General features: G+C 49.7%; 1 protein-coding gene and 1 long non-coding RNA gene across 10 annotated transcripts; one reads left to right on the forward strand and one right to left on the reverse strand.

The window, feature by feature from the left end:
• Positions 1–2,035: 2,035 nt before the first annotated feature.
• Positions 2,036–12,098, reverse strand: CCDC51 (coiled-coil domain containing 51). 8 transcript variants are annotated; one of them, XM_003132183.5, is made up of 5 exons: positions 12,034–12,098; positions 6,898–6,973; positions 5,061–5,380; positions 3,584–3,748; positions 2,036–3,029 (listed from the first exon to the last, which is right to left on the reverse strand). In XM_003132183.5, exons 2-5 carry the CDS (start codon positions 6,920–6,922, stop codon positions 2,274–2,276), a joined length of 1,266 nt encoding a protein of 421 aa, XP_003132231.1. In that variant the 5' UTR covers positions 6,923–6,973; positions 12,034–12,098; the 3' UTR covers positions 2,036–2,273. The 8 variants fall into 8 exon arrangements, with proteins under 8 accessions (XP_003132231.1, XP_084844482.1, XP_003132230.1 ...); XM_084988356.1 differs by having other exon boundaries at positions 2,036–3,291; XM_003132182.5 differs by lacking the exon at positions 6,898–6,973.
• A 117-nt stretch (positions 12,099–12,215) lies between these two features.
• On the forward strand, positions 12,216–14,882 carry LOC100521518 (uncharacterized). Of its 2 annotated transcripts, none has more exons than XR_014823145.1 (4): positions 12,216–12,271; positions 12,356–12,411; positions 12,494–13,588; positions 14,284–14,882. It is a non-coding gene; the product is annotated as an uncharacterized LOC100521518 (long non-coding RNA). The 2 variants fall into 2 exon arrangements; XR_306773.4 differs by having other exon boundaries at positions 12,494–12,581; positions 14,523–14,882.
• Positions 14,883–15,101: the final 219 nt, after the last annotated feature.

Raw genomic sequence — 15,101 nt, forward strand, 5'->3', positions numbered from 1 at the left:
TGGCTATTGTCAAAAGAGCTAAACCACCAGCACCCTCTTCCCACCTGCTACCCATCCAGAGCCTGCCTTCACTCTCCTATTTCCAACTCCACCTTCCAAATTCTTCCTCCCCAACTCCTCAGGTTGCTCCCTTTCCTCCACCATCTCTTCCTGCACCTGGGTCCAGGCGCTCAGCACCTTGTCTGCACCAGTTCCCTCGTGGCTTCCAAACATCAAAGACCCCAGGTGCCTATCTGGCACTCCGGTCCTCCACTTCATTCTCTAACCTTATGCTCCACAACTCCCCCATACTCATCACCATCTCAGCCAAGCCCTCACACACCTCAACTTTTCTGCCTGTGCAGCTTGTGGGGGGGGGGGGGGGCCAGCATGTGCCTGGAATCCTCCTCTCCCCAGACCCATTCACTCAAATGCATACCCTTTAGTACCTACCTCACCCGAGAGGGGGACCTAGGATTCCCAAAGGCCACATCTATACACAGATAGGGCATCTCCTACCCCTGATGGAGGGTGAACATAGCCCAAGTGTAGAGGTCATTTCATTCCATGCCCTTCTGAAGAATCATTACAAAAAGGAAATAATGCCTTGGATAGAGTGACCAAACGACCAAGGGATCGGGGGCTCAGTTCAGGGCATCCACAGGGCCACTTGAGCCATGCTCACTGCCCTAAGCACAGGCGCCCAAGAAAGGAGGGCACCTCATGGAAGCACTTCTGGTTCCACCGGCCTCTGCTGTTGAGTCAGCTCTGCAGAGGCAAACAAGCCCAACCTGCAGAAGCCCCTATCTGCAGACCTTGCACACCTCTGTGCAGCCAGAAAGAAGGATGGGTTCTCCAGACCCACAGCTCAAGCAGAGTGCCTCCTCACTACTTCTATTTACTCAAGGACATTCAAGGCCACCCATGGCCATTTAGCCTGGGAGGTCAAAGTGGCTGTTGTCCACTGAAAAGAGAGGAAGTCAAGGGTTCTCAGGGCAGTCTGCCTCCATGTCCCCGCCCCCCATCTGCACCTCCCACCTCTGGGAGGCTCCTCCCCACTCACACTGCTGGTGGGCCGAGCTCTGCTTATGCCTACAGAGGCCATCCCTAGGCTGTGTGTGGGATGACACCCACACCCGAGTGGTGCTGCCCAAAGCATTCTTTGCACCAGGGAACCAGACCGGCTGCCAATTCCTGTAATTATGTTCCCAGCAATGTTTACCAACCATTCCCCCAATCCCTCTTCCCCACTCTCCTCTGATCATTCCTCCAGTGTTAGAACCAGGAAGTTTTCCCCAACATGGCAGAGAAAGTGATTCAGAAGAGGGGCAGTAACCATGATTACCAACGAGTATTTTGCAGGCAACTAGAACCCATGGGCCATCTGGCACAGGGAGATTGGGCAAGTGAAAGACAGGCCAGGAAATCCAAAGTGAAAATCCAGGCCTCCGAGCTCTGTCGTGGCACAGCCAGTTAAGGATCCAGCGTTGTCACTTCAGCAGCTAGCTTGCCACTGTGGTGTGGATTCAACCCCTGACCCAGGAACTTCCATATGCCACAGGTGCAGCCAAAAAAAAAAAGAAAGAAAGAAAGAGAGAAAAAAATCCAGGCCTCAAGGGGTAAGTGCATCCAAATGGGTCCTGAGCCAAAGGGCAAGACCAAGAGATAAGAGAGGGAGTTCCCGTCATGGCTCAGCAGAAACAAACCTGACTAGCATCCATGAGGACGCAGCTTCGATCCCTGGCCTTACTCAGAGGGCCAGGGATCCAGAATTGCCGTGAGCTGTGGTGTAGGTCACATACCTACGAGTTGTGTGGCTCAGACCCCGAGTTGCTGTGGCTGTGGTACAGGCCGACAGCTGTAGCTCCGATTCAACCCCTAGCCTGGGAACCTCCATATGCCACGGGTGTGGCCCTAAAATTTAAAAGAATAAAAATAAATATTTACAAAAGAGATGAGAGAGAAACTAAAAGGGGGTGATGACCTTACTTTCAGGCCCAACCCACAGTCCCAAATCTCAATTTTCAATGGACAAAACTTAGTCTAGTATAAATTATTTTAAATAATAAACCCCAAACACATTTTAATTGGACATTAGCACAAACTTTTGACAGTTAATGTAAATGAGTGCTGCCTAAAAAGCAAAGTGTATCAGCTGGTAAGCCACACAGACAGTGCTCCGACTCAGCCTCAGGCTGAGTGCACACCCAAAGGCTCAGTTCAACTGCTTCACTCTCTAATTAAATCCACATCCATACCTATTTCTTCAGACCCTCTGGAAAAGCGTCCAGGGGCTAGCTGGCCCTGAACAGTGTATAAAGCACAGGCAGGATGGCCACAAATGTCATGCAGGTGACCAGTGTGCCACAGATGGTGTTCCTGTTGACCTGGGCTTGTAGCCTCTGCTCCGTGTCCGACAGCGCCAAGATCACGCTCCCCTGTTCCAGCAAGGAGCCAGGCAGAGGCCCATCTCCTGGCTCCGCCATGCCTGGATGCGCTGCAGCCTTTGCAAGCTGAACCACCCCAGCCATTTGGCTGAAAGTCTTTTCCAGGCCATCAAGTTGCTCTCGTAAAGCTTCTAGACATGAATGGACCTGCCTGGAATGGCTGAGCTGCTCTTTCAGGGCAGCTGAAAGGACACCTGTGTCTCTGTCATGGGTAGGTGAAGTACCTGCCTGGGACAAAGAGCTCTGCCCAGGCCCGGCTTGCACCAGGCCCCTCAAGTCCGCCATGAGGTCACGGAGGTCCCTCTGCTGGAGGGAGTAGCTGGATGCCTGTTCTCGAATGGCCTCCTGGAGGCTCACAGGCCCTTTCTGAGCCTCCAGAAGCAAGGCCTTCAGCTCCTGTAACCGCACACGGTTCACATAGGTGGAGCCAGCCACACCAATCAGGGCCCCCAGGACGGACCCAATGAGGGACCAGTTCTTGGTTCTCTCAGCCCGAGTGCGCTCCTTCTCATGACTTTCCCGCACAGCTGCAGAGAAGAGGGAGAACTTCTCTCGCTCAGAGTCTTCGGCACGCAGATAGGTCATGCGCAGCCTCTTCTCCTCCTGCAGAAGCAAAGCTGTAGCAGCAGCACAGCCCAGCAGCTGGAGCTGCCAGCAGATGTCCCACCACCATCTCCCCAGGGCTCAGCCTCACGCCAGGCACAGATTACATGCTCCAGAAACACAGTGAATGAGTGAGGGCAACATGAGCCTGGTCCAGGTGGGGGAGCAAAGAAATTGGGGCTGGTCAAGGTGAGCGGCACTATCCTCTTCCCCTGGCAGCAGTGGGTCTGACCAGACATGCTCTGGTGTCTAGAGAATGTGTCTAGAACAGAAGGGAGGTGTCTGTCTCTCTCTGGGTAAGCCCCCTCCATGGTGCCCCCTCCTCAGTAATCTGGGACCTAGATTATACACTGTCCTGGACCACTGATCCCCCCCAGTACTCTAGGAGGAAGTTGGTGCAGAGGCCCTGGAAACCTGGGTCCCCGTCCGTCCACAGGGGCTTCTGGCTTACCTCCTCACCAGCTCTCTGACCACCAAAGCGGTCAAGAGTTCCCACCTCACCCCTCCATGACCTGCCAGGCTAGGGTCCCAGTCCAGGTGGGGAAGGTGCCTACCTGCAGCATCCTGTGCTCCAGAGTAGCCAGTTCCAGATACTGGTTATCGTCTCTGGAGATGCGGTCCAAACGGTCCCTCACCTCCTTCAGCTTGGCCTGTTGACCCTCCAAGTCCTCCCGAGCCTCCCGGACAAGTCCACGAGCCACCATGAACACTTTTTCTGCCTGCAGAGAAAACAAGAGAAGACATCTGCCCCTTCTCTCCACACCCACACAGGCTCTGCACTATTCCCAGGCTGGGCAGAGGTCAGTGGGGTGTCAGTACAAAGAGTGGAGAGTCCTTTGACACATAATCCTGGCTCACACAGTCGTTCCTCAAAGTATAGCCTCAGGCCATGCCCATCAGCATCATGGTATGTATCCCTTCAAGTGCAAACACCCCACCCCTGAGAGACTTGGACATAGCTTGTTAGATGGTTGCACACAATCGGTGTCAACCTAACCAATTGACGCTAGTTTAGTCTCATACAAACCACAGCAGGCCCCTATGATTTTTGTTTTTTGTTTGTTTATTTGTCTTTTTAGGACCATACCTGCAGATATGGAGGTTCCCAGGCTAGGGGTCGAATAGGAGCTACAGCTGCTGGCCTACACCACAGCCACAGCAACATGGGATCCCAGCCACATCTGTGACCTACACCACAGCTCACAGCAACACTGGACCCCTAAACCACTGAGCGAAGCCAGGGGTAGAACCCATATCCTCATGGATACTGGTTTGGTTCATCACCGCTGAGCCACAACAGGAATTCCAAGGGCCCTAGGATTTTAATCCGCTTCATGTGTATTACCTTACCTACACCTGCCAATAAATGCCTGAAAGGCGTTGCTCTGGCCTCCATTCTACAGACCTAGAAACTCTGGTTTGGGCAAAAGTCATGACCTCCAAAGGGAGAGACAGCACTGTGCCTCAAAACCTCCAGCTGAACCCTGGGTTCTTCCTACCCCTGGTTTGCACCCAGGCAGGAGTGGGAACAGAAATGGCACAACACATCTCCACTGCCACAAAGGATTTGACAACCAGAGTCTGACGTTTCCACCTCACAGTCTGATGTTTCCCAGTGCCTCTACCTTCATGAGGGATGTTTTAAGCACATACGGGCTTTGACGACACTGTAACGCAGCAACCCTCCAGGCAATGACCACCACAAACCGCCAGTCAATTAAGGAAGTGTTTGCTGGCCTAACAGAAAGGATGTTAATGGCCTAGGACTCAATGGTAAACAGCATACACAGCAACTTGTTTTCGGGGGCGGGTTGGGGGGGAAGAGCCCTTCGCCCTGGTAGTTTTCAAACCCAAGCTATCACGTGAGAAATGAGTCAGCTCCCTCTCCCAGTGGTATCTGTTCATGAAATGACAAATCTGGATGTAGCTTCCCAGCACCTGTGGCTGGTGATTTATTTGGCAGGAGCCTCCAGGCTACATATATTGCCCAGGTCAAAGGGCAGGGCTAACCACCCCATCTCCCCTCCTCACCTCAGTCACATTTCCCTGGGCCTCTCGAACCTCACTGAGTCCAACAAACTCTTCATATCTGTCCCACCAAGCCTTGGCCGTGGAGGATGCTTGTTGCCGAATACTGTGCCCCAGGACTCCTCCCAGGGCTGTGAGGCGGTGGTAAAGCCCAAGGGCCACCTCTTCAGGTCTTTTCTCTTTGGGCTGGCTGGGGCCTGGGCTGCAGAGAGTCCTGGTCATAAAGAGGTCCTTTCCAAGGAGGCCTCTCCGCACCAGTATGGGGGACACACCCACGACGTGCTGCATGGCAAACACAGGGCTGCACCCTGTCATCAGGAGATCTGTGGGGGGATGCCAGACAGATCAGCTCACAGCTGAGAAAGGCTGAGCTTAAGTCAGGTCTCAAGGCCTACGAACAGTTCTGAATAGAATAGTTTCCATTAAAAACTCCAAACTGAGCACCACTCTGTTGGGCCCAGACATGGGAACCACCAGGGTCAGGCTTCACCTGGTGCTCCCACACAATGGAGCAGACTGGGAGGAACACAGGCCTTCCACCTCCCTCCATGAAGCCACAAGAACCAGACACTCCTATTCCTCCCACCTTCCCAAGTCTCTGAAGTGATTTGGATAAGAATCCTGGTGTCCTGTTTTCTGATAATCTCAAGGAAAATTCTTTTTTTTTTTTTTTTGGCCCTGCCAGGAGCATGTAGAAGTTCCTGGGTCAGGGATTGAACCCTCGCAGCATTTGCAACCTGAGCCACCACTGAGACAATGCCTGATCCTTAACCGGCTGAGCCACGAGGGAACTTCCTCAAGGAAAATTCTTTTTTTTCTTTTGGTCTTTTCCCCTTTTCTACGGTCACTTCTGCAGCATATGGAGGTTCCCAGGCTAGGGGTCTAATTGGAGCTATAGCTGCCAGCCTATGCCATAGCCACAGCAACGCTGGATCCTTAACCCACTGAGCGAGGCCAGGGATCAAACCCACAACCTCATGGTTCCTAGTCAGATTCGTTAACCACTGAGCCATGACAGGAACTCCAAGGGAAGTTCTTAATTCTTAAACCTGCACTTCAGAGAGAGCCCCTCAAAGACTCATAAAGACTCGCAGGGAGGAGTTCTAGTCGTGGCCCAGCTATTAACGAATCCAACTAGTATCCACGAGGACACGGGTTTGATCCCTGGCCTCACTCAGTGGGTTAAGGATCCGGCTTTGCCGTAAGCTGTGGTGTAGGTCGCAGATACAGCTCAGATCTGACATTGCTGTGGCTGCGACATAAGCCAGCAGCTGTAGCTACAATTCAACCCCTAGCCTGGGAACCTCCATATGCTGTAGATACAGCCCTAAAAAGACAAAAAAAAAAAAAAAAAAAAAAAAAAAAGATTCACAGGGAAACTGAACTGACTGAGGGAGATTTCAGAGAAAGATTCCTATAAATGACCATCAAAACCAACTTTCTAGTCTCCCTGAGACTAGCCTGGGGGAAGTCTGCCTCAGCACTGGGGAAGCAGTTTTACTTCTGTTCAAGGACATAGGTCATCCATGTCGCCAGGCAGAAAACCCTCTCCTCAGCTCTCCTCTGAAAAGACAATTCCAGGGGGAAAATAAAACAAAACAAAACCACCCAGATTTCTTCACAGAGGATAGTTTTTCTTAGGTTCACACCAACTTTCCTCCTGCCCCTCCAAGCCCAGACATTCCGGGCAACCAACTCCCAGTCTCACATTTCTCACTTTCTATAAGCTTTCTTCCTCCTCTCCAACCTGAGTCTCTGCTCAACAGGTTAGGTTTCTTTAGTCTTTCCCTTTTCAACCTTGCTTTGATGTTTGGGCCCCAACAACGCCTACTTCTGTTACCTGCACAGCTCAGGCAGTCTCCCATTATCCAGTCAGGCCTCGCCGGAGCCCAAGAGCAGAAGTGATTCTGAGGTCCCTAAAGAGAAGGCCAGATGACCCATGTTCCCAGGGCAAAACATGGGCCAGAGCACCCTCCTCTGGTCAAATCACCCCTGCCCCCCAAGTACTGACTCTGGCTGTCAGAGTGACACCTGATGGCCAAACAACCAGACCAGAAAGAGAAACACAGAGGGGGTGGGGACAGGAACACAGACTAGAAGAGCTCCAATTATAAAGAAAGGGTCTTCCTGGAGTTCCCTGATGGACTGGTGGTTAAGGATCCAATGTTCTCACTACTTCTGCTTAGGTTTGATCCCTGGCCCAGGAACTTCCGCATGCTGTTAGCACAGCCAAAAAAAGAGAAATACCTTTCCTGATGTAAGGTAAGGGATAAGGCCACCTCCTCCCTATGGAGCTTTCCTTGGAGAAGTTTGAGCCCTCTAGAAAACAAAGATGGTTGGGTAAGGGCAGGCCTCCTGGCCACAGCCTGAGCTGAGCACGACAGAAGGGGACATCCCTGGAACAGTGTTTCCAAACCAATGCTGCACCGGAACCCCTGGGCCCCATTCATAAGGTCCATGGGAGTGCACGCCATCCATGCCCCAGCAAGCTGGGGCAAGCCTCCTAGGCTCAATGCCAGTGCCCACTGACCACGAGCTGTGGCCCCACAATAATCATGCAGGTGTACCCCTCATCAAAGCAAAGCACCTGCCCTCCTCAGCCATGTTCAACAGAAAGGGTTTGCCTTTGGCTATCACTACTTCCTCAGCCCACCTCTCTCTTAATCACACTCCACCACCAAGATTGCTCTCCTGAAGCCCTGTAAAACTTCCGCCTTAAAACAACAACAGGTGTGGGAGTTCCCTTGTGGCTCAGCAGAAATGAATCCGACTACTATCCGTGAGAATGTGGGTTTGAGCCCTGGCCTCACCTAGTGGGGTAAGGATCCGGCATTGCCATGAGCTATGGTGTAGGTTGCAGACAAGGCTCGGATCCCATGTTGCTGTGGCTCTGGTGTAGGCCAGCAACTACAGCTCCAATCTGACCCCTAGCCTGGGACCTTCCATATGCTATGGGTGCAGCTCTGGGAAAAAAGATCAAGAGATGAAAGAGGGAGTTCTCGTCATGGCTCATCAGAAACAAATCTGACTTATATCCATGAGGACACAGGTTTGAACCCTGGCCTAGCTCAGCGGGTTAAGGATCTGGCATTGCCATGAGCTGTGGTGTAGGTCACAGATGCGGCATGGATCTGGTGTTGCTAGATTCAGTTCCTAGCCTGGGAACCTCCATATGCTGTAGGTACAGCCGTAAAAAGCAAAAAACAAACCAAAAAAACCTAACAACAAAAACTCTCACCAAATAAGCAGTTGCTACTCAGATTTGCTCTCCAACACCTCTGCAACTTTCAAGATCCTCTCTTTTTGAAATCACTACCCTTCTCAGCCTCCTTTCCTGGCTTCTCCTCCAAGAGCAGCCCATTCCTGGACCCACAGTCCTGGTGGAGATGACAGCTACGGCCACCTACACAGGCTTGGCTTCCTCCCCTGACCCTCACAACTGTTCTTCATGTGGCAACCAGAGGCTCTGTTAACTCATAATTCAGATCACATCTCTCGGCTCAAACCCCCCTGACAGCTCCCATGTCACCAGGCATGAACACCAGTCCTGCCAGTGGTCATCAAGCCCCGGTCCTCTCAGCCCTTAACACCTTCCTTCTCTCTTTCCCTGTACATAACCCACCCTACCCTGCTGAGACAATCCTGCCACAGGCTCTGTGCCCTGCCATTTCTTCTGCCTGGACCTCTGCTTCCACAAGTTCATTGGAATCACCCTGATTTCTACATCTTTGCTCAAATGTCACCTCCTGATAAGGAGTTTCTTGACCATTCCCTCCTTGACCACCTCACCTGCTTTCTTTTTCTACATCAGACACATATTGCCTTCTTCACGTGTTGCTTTGCTCCTCACCAGAACCTAAGCTTGGAGAAAGCAGGAACTTCAGTTTGGGAGGGGAGGCACCAATGACTTCCAAGTTTTTTTCTCCACACCAGTCCCTCCTCTCTGCCTTCCACCCTCCCACCCTGGCTTGACTCCCAGCTCCTCTTCACTTAGATGTCTCAGGGGCCCTCCAACCAGCAAAAGGAAGAAGTTCCTGGCATAGAGAAAAAGTGGAAAAGCACTTGAAGCCATCCAAAATCCAAAAAGCAACCAGGGCAGCTGGAAAGCAGCAGAGGAGAGGAGAAGAAAGTGGATGGACAGGCCAGACAGATGAACTTTGAAGGCCAAGTTCAGAATCTTGCCCCTCCAAACCCATTCTCCTACTCCATCCAGATAACCATCTCCTACCAAATGCCCTTTCCTACAACCTCCATCATTGGTACCTCATCCTCCCTTGTAGCTGATGGGCTTGCTTCATTTTTCACCAAGAAGATATTTTAAAAGTGGGAGAGAAGTCCCATAAACTCCTACTATAGGAGTTTCCCACTTGACACTGTCTGTCTCATTCCCACCTTCTCTGTTGTTCCTCAGGATGAAAACAATTCATGCTCTAGGGAAGACCAAGCTATACCCCAGGTCCTCTCCCCTCCTCAGACATTGACTTGACACCCCCTCCAGCAACTGTCCCACTTCTCTCCTCCTCTTTAGTCCTTGACAGAGTATCTGCACTAGCTGTCTCCAGTTCCTCTTCACCCATTCTGATTTAAACCCTCTCTGATCCAGAGTTCCCGTGTGTTGCGTCGGGGTTAAGAATCTAGCATTGCCACTCCAGCAGTTTGGGTCAATGTAGTGTGGATTTGATCCCTGGCCCAGGAACTTTCATATGCCATGGGTGCGGCCATTAAAAAAAAGAAAGAAAAGAAAGCATTCTCTGATCTGGCCTTCACTCCTACCATGGCACTGGAACTGCTCTTGTCGAGGTCATTTCCATGTTGCTAATGATCAGTTCTATCCTCGTCTCACTCGCCATCAGCAACCTGTGCTTCATCATCACCCTCTCCTCCTTGAACTGCATTCTCCTCTTGGCTTCCAGTCCCCAACTCACTTCTACAACCTCTACACAGAGTGCCCCAGGACTCCATCCTTAGGCTCCTCTCTCATCCAGTCCAGTGCCTTGAAAAGTCATCTACAAAAATGTTCTGAAATTGATTGTAGGGCGTTCCCTACTGTCTCAGTGGGTTACAGATCTGTGTTATCACTGCTGTGGCTCCAGTTACTGCTGTGGCATGGATTCGATCCCTGACCTGGGAACTTCCACATGCTACGGATGCAGCCAAACAAAAAAATTCATTTTAAAATAAATAAATACTTTTTAAGGAGTTCCCATCATGGCACAGCAGAAACGAATCCGACTAGGAACCATGAGGTTGTGGGTTCGATCCCTGGCCTTGCTCAGTGGGTTAAGGATCCTGCACTGTTGTGGCTGTGGTAGGCCAGCAGCTACAACTCCTGATTTTGCCCCTAGCCTGGGAACTTCTATATGCCATGGGTGCAGCCCTAAAAAAGCTAAATAAATAAATAAATAATCTTTTAAAAGTTTATTAAAATTGATTGTAGGGATTATTGCACAACATTGCAAATATACTAAAAACCAATAAATTGTACACATTAAGTAGGTGAGTATTGTATGGTACGTAAATCATATCTCAGTAAAGCTGTTACTAAAAAACAATGTTCTGACCCCTCTAGCCCGTACCTCTCCTCCAGATTACACGCTCATTAACTAAACTGCCCAATCCACGTCTTTATTTGGAAAGCTAATGGAGCCCTTATCTTCCCTTCTCAAACGTGGCTTTCCCACATTCTCCATCTTGGTTGATGGAAACCCCAATTCCCAATCAGGCCAAAACTCTCGCATCATCCCTGACTCTGCTTTCTCTCCCTCCTCACATTCAATCTATTAGCAAAAGCCATCTCTACCTCTGAAACTGAATACAGAATCACCCTTCCCTTTGCTCCTGCCACTGCTATCGCCTAGTCCCAGCGACCAACATCTTTTGCCAGGATTATACTAAGAGCCTCTGAAAGGTCTCCCTGCTTATACTCTCTAGCTCCGACTGTCAACGGAGTAGTGATCCCTTCAAAACACAAGTCAGACCATGTTTCTCTCTGCTCAAACCCTGCAAGGTTCTCCACTTGCCTCAAGGTAAAAGCCAAAATCTTGTCCATAGCCTAGAGAGCATTCAACACTTGGCTCTCCAACTTTCCTGACCTCATCTCCCACTGGTCTTCTGTTCCTGCTCTGCTCCAGTCACATGGAACACCCCCCACCCCCACCACGATTTATCAAGATAAAGCTGACATACATCATTGTATAAGTTAAAAGTGTACAATATGATGAGTTGATACATGTGTATACTGCTAAATGTTTACCACAGGAAGATTAGCTAACATATCCTTCACCTCACATTACTACCGTGCAAGGTTCTTCTTGATGTTGCACACTAGGTTATTCCAACTTCCAGGATCTTCACATTGCACCAGTTGTTCGCTATCCTATTGCTTGCTCAAATGTCAAAGCCATCCACTCCCACCCCAAGACACCTTACCTACTTTCTCCGCTTTATTTTCCCCCAGGCGCATATCACATGACCCAAGGTACGCATTTCACTTATCTACTTATATTCGGTCTCACCCACCAGAAGGTCAGCTTGACCAGAGCAAGATGAATGCCTGTTCCCTGCTGCACCCTCAGTGCCTAAAGTACTACCTGCATGGGTCACACTCAACAAAAACGTATTGGATGAATAAGCAGAGTTTGCAAAATGTCGCACCCCGGGCTGTATTACAAAACCCTAATTCCTTTCAGTGGCCTCCAAAGCTCTAGAACCAGGCGATCTAGCCCCAGCCCAATTCTGCCTCTTCCCTGGCATCTCTCTCCAGTCACGCTGTGTTTTCCTCGGTTCTAGGAACGTGTCCTAGCTTCAAGGCCTTTGCACAAACCCTTTCGTCTACCTGCAGTGCTTCCCTCATGAAGGGTCCCAAGCTTAGCGTCTGCGGTTAAGCATGCCTGGCGGCTTCCGGACCCTCCCGGAGCAAGACACTACCACCCACCCCCGCGCTTCGCCCTCCGCCCTCCGCCCTCCACCCCCGTACCTGAAGCGCTGGGCGCGGGATCCTCAACCTCAATCGAACGCCGGCCGCTCAGTTGATCTCTGACCCTTTAGTGCCTGCCCCCGCAGGGCCACTTCCGGCAGCGGGCACACAACTTCCGGACTCGGAGCCAATCAGCAGGTCTGCATGGAGGTATAGACGCAGGGGGTGGGACGCAGCGCTCCGCATCCGGTGGCAGGGTCTGGGGAAGGGGCGGTAGGCGCCATGTCGGGCCGCGAAGGTAAGTGTGCAGGGCCGGTGTGATGTGGCGGAGAGGGAGGGGACCCGGAGGGGGCCAGGCTGAGCGTGCTCGTGTCGCCCGCAGGTGGCAAGAAGAAGCCCCTGAAGCAGCCCAAGAAACAGGCCAAGGAGATGGACGAGGTGAGTGCGGGCGCGGAGGCGTGGACGGGAGCGAAGGGGCTGGGAAATCTGCCTGGAGTGAATCCGCTCTTCCTCTCTCTAGGAAGATAAGGCATTCAAGCAGAAACAAAAGGAGGAGCAAAAGAAACTCGAGGAGCTAAAAGCGAAGGCCGCGGGGAAAGGCCCCTTGGGTAAGTGAGATTGAGTAGAGCTCAGATAAACGTTTGAGCGTCATTCTGTATATTGGCCACGGCAGGTCAATGCCCTGCCTCGTTAGTGAGTTGCGAGGTCTCTGTTGCTGGTGTTGGTAGCGGTGGACAACCCTGGCCAAGCTTAGATTCGCAGCAGCAGAAAGAGCTGGAGCCAGACCTAGTTTAGGCTTCTCTTCCTTAGGAAAGTGGCAGAAATGGAAATACAGAAATGTGTATGTCTCAGTTACAAGTTCATACGGTAGAGTTTCCATATATCCTACACAGGTTCTTGCTCCAAATATGTATTCACTGCTTCTTTGTTGCTTATAACATTTCTTGATTTACTACTCTTAACTTTAACATATACTTTTGCATCCAGAGTCTTTTCGATCCTGAATGCCCCTAGAGTAATGGATAAAGTCCTGGCTCCTTGGCTGTGCTATTGCACAATATGCTTTTTTAACCTAATTCTCTACCATTCTGCCTCTTTTGTCTTTGTATAAGAGGAATTGATTATATATCAAAAGATTTTTAATCCCATTAGTCTCAGTACTTTTTGTTTTTCTTAAGTGCTGTTTACATTTATCAAACTAGTGGTTATTTCCTTGGCAGTTACCTATATCCTCTTGGATTGCTATGAGCCAGACTGGGGACAGTGAAGTCTAGGATGGTGGGAGTGTCCTTCAGGGCTTCTCTCAACATCTATTCTAGTGGGTTTATTCGTTTTTGTTTACACAGCACTGAGATTCTAGCTATTGAGATTCTTTCTCGGAGTGATGTGAGGTATTGTGCATAATCTGTGATTAGGTGTTGGGAGAAAGGCAATCCTTACTAAAGTCCTTTACTACTGGTTTCTTTTTCTTTTCTTTCTTTCTTTCTTTTTTTTTGGTCTTTTCTAAAAGGGCCACACCCGTGGCTTATGGACATTCCCGGGCTAGGGGTCTAATCGGAGCTGTAGCTGCCATCCTATGCCAGAGCCACAGCAACGCAGGATCTGAGCTGCATCTGTGACCTACACCACAGCTCACAGCAATGCCAGATCCTTAACCCACTGAGCAAGGCCAGGGATTGAACCTGCATCCTCATGGATGCTATCAGATTCATTTCCACTGAGACACAACGGAAACTCCTACTACTGGTTTCTTATTGAACATCATCTACTTTTTTTTTTAAGTTTATTTTGTCATAGCTCTTAGGACTTTCGATCTTATATTAGGCATACTTGATTCTATAACTATTTGTTAGATTACCTACTGTGTCCCAAATACAGTCATTGGTAAATTTGGTAAAATAAAGGTATTTAGTGTACCAAATCCCAGGATCATAATACTGAAAATGTGATGTGAGAGGAATTTGGACTTGGAAGTCCGGTTACCCAGGTTAGAATCTGGCTTTGTTGCACACCAGTTTGTTAATTTTGAACAACACTAAGACTTTGTTATCTGTAAAACAGGTTGATAGGGGATGAGGATTAAACGAGCCATTCTGAAATACCCATTGCTTGTGCCCTGCCTTATCCTCATTCTGCAGTATACTCACAGTATGCAATATGGTGAAGTGCTGTGCATGCTTGTGTCAAAAAGAATGTCCAGGGGAGTTTCCCTTGTGGCTCAGCAGAAACAGATCCCCACTAGTATCCATGAGGATGTGGGTTCAGTCCCTGGCTTTGCTCAGTGGGTTAAGGATCCGGCATTGCCATGAGCTGTGGTGTAGTGGCAGATGCGGCTTGGATCCTAAGTTGCTGTGGCTGTGGCGTAGGCAGGCAGCTGTGGTTCCAATTCTACCCCTAGCCTGGGACTCTCCATATGCCTCCAAAAAGCAAAAAAGCAAAAAAAAAGATAGAGAGCTGGGCCATACAAGGGACCCATGTAAGGCCCCTGGGGCTTCAAATCATAGAACTATATTTTTCCCTAGATGAGACTTTTTTTTTTCCTTTTACAGCCACCGGTGGAATTAAGAAATCTGGCAAAAAGTAAACTGTTCCATTGTGCCTGAGGCAATGATGATTCCATTCCTGTTTAAACATCTGGATTCCCTGCTATAACATCTTTTGCCACCTATAGCTAGAATGAAGTGTTGTCTTGGAACCTATTGTACATTTAAGAATAAACTTTTGTAAAAAAAAAAAAAAGAAAGAAAAAAAAGCAGTGACTCATTTCATCTTTGGTTCTTTTCAGTCATTTCTACCTTGGCTATGAGATATAAACCTAGCCCAGAATCCTGCCAAAGTGCATTCTTTAAGGCATTGTGCTATCCCAAATTCTGTACCACCTGGAATTAAACCAACTCATTTGAAATGGCCATTGGGTTTTTTTTGTGTGTCATTGTATACCTGACAGAATATACTACGTGAGATTAGTGGGGAAATTTATGCTTTGGGGGGAAAAAAATCTTTATTTTATGATGTTCATATTGCTTTTTTTTTGTCTTTTTAGGGCTGCACCCCAGGCCCGTGGAAGTTCCCAGGCTAGGGGTGGAATCACAGGTATAGCTGCTGGCCTATACCACAGCCACAGCAAC

Source organism: Sus scrofa, chromosome 13 (assembly GCF_054392235.1).
Source record: "Sus scrofa isolate SSC_HxYL_T2T_F1_AM1 chromosome 13, Sscrofa_HxYL_maternal_Yorkshire_Landrace_v2.0, whole genome shotgun sequence".
In the NCBI taxonomy this organism is placed as follows: Eukaryota; Metazoa; Chordata; class Mammalia; order Artiodactyla; family Suidae; genus Sus; species Sus scrofa.

What these genes read in the sequence shown, in the direction of transcription:
- CCDC51 (XM_003132183.5), bottom strand. Translation starts at nt 6,922, where the DNA reads ATGGGAGACTGCCTGAGCTGTGCAG. An exon ending in AGACTGCCTGAGCTGTGCAG is followed by an intron (nt 5,381 to 6,897) that starts GTAACAGAAGTA and finishes ATCCCCCCACAG; the next exon opens with ATCTCCTGATGACAGGGTGC. An exon ending in CCCAGGGAAATGTGACTGAG is followed by an intron (nt 3,749 to 5,060) that starts GTGAGGAGGGGA and finishes TTTTCTCTGCAG; the next exon opens with GCAGAAAAAGTGTTCATGGT.